Source organism: Hipposideros armiger, unplaced genomic scaffold, assembly GCF_001890085.2.
Source record: "Hipposideros armiger isolate ML-2016 unplaced genomic scaffold, ASM189008v1 scaffold_1138, whole genome shotgun sequence".
Classification (NCBI taxonomy): Eukaryota; Metazoa; Chordata; class Mammalia; order Chiroptera; family Hipposideridae; genus Hipposideros; species Hipposideros armiger.
In genome coordinates, this window is record NW_017732488.1 from 64274 (window position 1) to 69596 (window position 5323).

Consider the following 5323-nt stretch of genomic DNA (forward strand, 5'->3'; position numbering starts at 1 on the left):
CTTTCACAGGGGTCGCCTAAGACCATTGGAAAATAAAAAGATATTTACATTATGATTCATAACAGTAGCAAAATTAAAGTTATAGAGTAGCAACGAAAATAATTTTATGATTGGGGGTCACCACAACACGAGGAACTGTATTAAGGGGTCACAGCATTAGGAAGGTTCAGAACCACTGCTCTAGAGACACTTGTTGAATTTGTCCTGAAATAACTGTGGCTTCTCCTGGCAAAGAGGAAAGGACTCTGTAAGAGAAACCATAGAGACTCCTTTTCATGACATGGTCAGGAGCAGCATGGTGGGGTCTGCAGAAATACCTAAAATGGTAAGTTCTCCCAGTGCCAGTTCTTCCATAGTAAAGTTTTTGTTTGTTTTTGAGAAGATGATGATGTAATGGGTTGGGGACTATGCTGGGAAGCAGAGAGATATCTTGCTTCCCATAGATCCCAAACTTCTGATGGAGGTTGAGGCCTTTTTGGTGGACAGATTCTAAGATGCTCCCAATATCCCCTGTCTTCTGTATACACACTCTTGTGTATGCCCATCTCCATGTCAGCTGCACCTTGTGACTATATGCAATAAATAAAATGTCAAAAAATATTGAGGCTGTGAACCGCCATGAGCAGCTGTCGAATGGTGGGTGACCGACTGCCTCAGCCGGGAATAGTGCAATGATGGGAAGCAACATCCTCCACAACTAGACTGAAGAACAAAAGGACAGCAACTTGTCTGTTCCCCTCCCCCAATTCCCAATAAAATCTTAAAAAAAAAATTGAGATGTCACTCCAACATTAATGTGTGAATAGGTTTAGGCTTTCAATTACCAATCCTCTTCCACTGTCTTTCAAGCTCACTCTGATGGAAAATAGCTGCCATGTTGTTAGCTGTCCAGTGGAAAAGCTCACATGGCACAAAACTGAGGGATGCCTGTGGTCAACTGCCCATGAGGAACTGAATTCTGCCAAAGCCATGTCAGTGAGCAAGTGAGCTTGAAATTGGATCTTCTTCTAGTCAGACTTGAATCAAGACTGCAGCCCTACATTTAGAATACAGACATCTGTGAAACCACCTATAGGGTTTAAGAAAATTGACAATTTGATATGTCAAAATAGATATTTGTCTAATGTAACAACATACATAAATTCTACAGAAAAATTAGAACTTTGGCTGTCATTTAAAATAGCAAAAAACAACCACTGTACCATATACACATGAAACTAATATAAAATAATATTGAATGTCAACTATAATTTTACATTACATATATATATTCACAAGATATAAAATACAGCATAGAGAATATAGTCAATGGTATTGTAATAACTATGTATGATGTCAGAAGGGTAGTAGACGTGGTGGGGTTATCACTTTGTGAGGGGTGTAAATGTCTAATCATTATGTTGTTGTGTACACCTGAAACGAATAAAAAAAATTAAACTAGCAAAAAACATACATCTCTAACACATAATATCAAAAACCACAAACAAGACTATTAAAAAAACCAGAAGTTTTCTTTAGAGACATAAATCTTAAATCATAAAATATAGGTCATATCATATTCTTGGTATAGAAAACACAATTACCCCTACATAGAATGATTAATTCAATGAATTTGCAGNGTCATCATGAACCCCCGCCTCTGTAGCCTGCTGGTTCTGATGTCTTTTTTGATCAGCCTTTTGGACTCTCAGTTGCACTGCTTGATGATATCACAACTTTCCTTTTGCACAAATGTGGAAATTCCTCATTTCTTCTGTGACCCTTCTCAACTCCTCAAGCTTGCATGTAAGGATACTTCCACCAATAATATGTCAGTTGATTTTATTGGTGCCATCTTTGGTGGTGTTCCAGTCCCAGGGATCCTTTTTTCTTACTATAAAATTGTTTCCTCCATTCTGAGAGTCCCATCATCAGGTGGGAAGTATAAAGCCTTCTCCACCTGTGGCTCTCACCTGTCAGTTGTTGGCTTATTTTATGGAACAGGCCTTGGGGTGTACCTCAGTTCAGCTGTCTCACACTCTCCTAGGAAGGATGCAGCAGTCTCGGTGATATACACAACAGTCACTCCCATGCTGAACCCCTTTATCTACAGCTTGAGGAACAGGGACATCAAGAGGGCCATGAAGAGGCTCCTTAACAGAGCAGCCTAATCTGAATACTTAGGCCTTTTTTTTTTTGCCTATGGATTAGAGATGACTGAAAAATCAAATATTTAGAACAGGCAAACATGCTTCTTTAGTCACGCAATTTTCATACCTCATGGTTTTCATTCATCTTGGTCTATCATATCTGAAAATTGCTTATTTTGGGACATCTTTGATGGGTTGAGGGAATATTCTTGGATCCTATGTATGTCAAAATCACTGCACAATTGAAACTTATTACAAGTATGGAATATTCTGTATTTGTCACCTATGACCCAGGCATCCTGTAGAAATTCACAACTCTCTTCTGTGTGTGTGTGTGTATAGGTAGATAGATCAATAGGTGACAGATAGATGATAGATAGATAGATAGATATACATGATTTGACTCAACTATTTTCACCATCCATGTGTATTTTCCACAAAAATTTACTTCAATCAAAGGCATTAATGCTGGTTGTGTGAGAAAATTTGTGTCACTGGTCCTCAATCTAGCCTTCCTATTGGAAGCATCTGATGAGATTTAAAAATCCTCATGCCTGAGCCCATTCACCATAGATTAAGATTTAATTGGACTGGAGAGTGCAAAGAGAATGAACAGTTTTAACAGCACCCCAGGTGGGTCTAATGTTCAACCAAGATGGAGAACCGTTGAATTTTGTCAGACCTGTTATTCAAAGATGACTTGTATGTCTTGGGTGCTTTCTTTACTGTTCATGATCAGATCCTAAAGATCTTAAAGTGATCAGAGTTCATAAAGAAAAAGATATGGAAGAGTTTGCCTTAGTAATAGCCAAAGTGATTTTTTTCTCATATTCCTGGTAATATTTTTTCACATATCTTCTCCCTCCACATTCTACAGCTGTCCCTCTGTGCTGAATATTAATATTAAGCATCTTTTTTTCTGCTCCAAACTTACTCTTCTGTACTGTAAGTTGTGATGCTGTGGTGGGGGCTGGGAATCTTTAATAAACTGCTGCTCTGATTTTCCATCTGGTTTCTCTTTAGGTTCTTCCACTAATGGTCAGTAGAGGACACACATACCAACCTTTCCCCTTATCCCTTAGCCTATGGTGTTGTTACTACATCTTCCAGTTATGACACTGTGTTATCGTATTTTTTCTTTTATGCCTTTTATCTTTCAAAAACTATTTAACCATACCTATATTAAATTACCTTCATTAAAATAACTAGTGTGGTTTCTCTTTTCTTAATTGAATCCTGACTGATAGCTCATAATATAGGGAATAAAGCAATGTTGTGAGATGCAATTGGAAGAATGCAAAGTTAGCTNTCCAGGTCACTCCAGGCAGAATGACTGTGGGGAAGTGACTGAGACTCATTTATTTCTGATTCCCTAGCACTCACACTGTGGTTGGCACAGAGTGTGCAACCAAAATGAACCAAACAAACCAACTGAACAAAAAATAGATAAACTATTAAATATTGATTACCCTTTGTTACTTTACAAAAATACGGCATAGTCCATATAGCTGCCGCATTTTTCCTGCCTGGGCTTTCATCCCATCAGGGATGTCCACGTGACTAAAGAAATGAATGAGATTCTGTCACTTCCCTGTAAACACTCTTCCCAGAGTGGCTATTCAAACTGGATGAGGGGGTTGTGGGAACCTCTGATTTGTAGCCAAGTTGGAGGGAAGTTGTGGGTATCCTAGGGACCTACTACTTACAATTGGTATCTGAAGTGTGGGAGGGGGCAGTCTCGTGGGACTGAGCCCTTAACCTGTGGGATCTGACACAGTGTCAGAACTGAGTTAAACTGGAGGACACTCAGCTGGTGGGAGAATTGCTTGGTGTGTGGGAATCCTACTCCCCCCCCCCACACACACACATTTGGTGAGTAGGAGTGTCAAAAATGAAGTGTTCTGTGTAGAAAACAAGACACAAAGGAGATGAAAACCTGGGCAGGGTTTTTCATACAGGGCCAAAGGCTTACTTTAATTGTGATTTAGTTACAGTGTCCATGCCCATTAGGGGATTTTTGAAGGAAGTGGGTGCTATTACAATGGAGAATTTCAGCAAACAATAGTTCCAATGGTAAATGTGAGGCGCACGTGTTTGTCCTTTCTTTTTATGTTCAAGAACCTCACTAAGATTATAGAGGGTACCATGTAAAAATTTAGTGGGGTCCCCAGCTTTTACTGTTATTTGAGCCCCAGTATTGATTGAGGACATGAAACTTTGCCAATTGGTGCATTTCAGCTGATGTTAAAGTGAATTCAGAGCCTGTTTAAGAGATGCAGAAGCCAATCAGTGTCTTTTGATTTTTTGTTCTATAAATTCTTCCAGTAAATTCTGGATTTCCAACTGGATCAAATTGTATAACTTTGTTTCAGTTTTTTGTTTCCTCTCCCATATCCAAGTTTCTTTCTTTCTCCTCTCTCTCTATCTTCTCTGTCTCTCTCTCTCCCTCTCCCTTTTCGCTCTGTTTCTTTTTCTCTTTGTTTCTATCATTGGATATACTTCAAGGGANATATATAGTCATATAGTCATATATATAGTCATATAGTCATATATATAGTCATATATATATATATATATATATATATATATATATATAGCTTATGTCACTTTAATCATTTTTAAGCATACAAGTTTGTGGGATTAAGTATATTCACAGCATTGTGTAACCATCGCCACTATCCATTTCCAGAACTTTTTCATCATCCCAAACAGAAGCTCTGTGCTTATTAAATAACAACTCCCCATTCCTTTCTTCCCCCAGCCCCTGGAAACCTCTATTCTACTTCTTGTCTCTATGAATTTGCATATTTTATGTACCTCATATAAGTGGACTCATACAGTAATTATCCTTTTGTGTACCGCTTATCTCAGTTAGCATAATATTTTCAACCATGTTGCACATGTATTAGAATTTCATTCCTTTAAAAATGTTGACTAATGGAGCATTTGAAATCTTGTTCCCTGGCATATATCATCAGTTTGACTCAAATAATTGACTCATAAAAAAATTCAAATATAAATAAAAATAAAAAGGCTAAGTAAAATTCCATTGTATGTTATATTCCCTTTTGTTTATTCATTCATGTGTTGATGGACACTTGAATTGTATTCATATTTGGCTATTGTGATTAATGCTGCTATGAACATTTGTGTGCGAGAATCTATTTGAGTTTCTGCTTATAATTCTTTTGGGT

General features: G+C 37.8%; 1 protein-coding gene across 1 annotated transcript; it reads left to right on the plus strand.

Annotated features, from left to right (window-relative positions):
* Positions 1–295: 295 nt before the first annotated feature.
* On the plus strand, positions 296–2150 carry LOC109376472 (olfactory receptor 18-like). Its single transcript, XM_019632399.1, has 3 exons — positions 296–325; positions 850–983; positions 1619–2150. Exons 1-3 carry the CDS (start codon positions 296–298, stop codon positions 2148–2150), a joined length of 696 nt encoding a protein of 231 aa, XP_019487944.1.
* The last annotated feature ends 3173 nt before the right edge of the window (positions 2151–5323 follow it).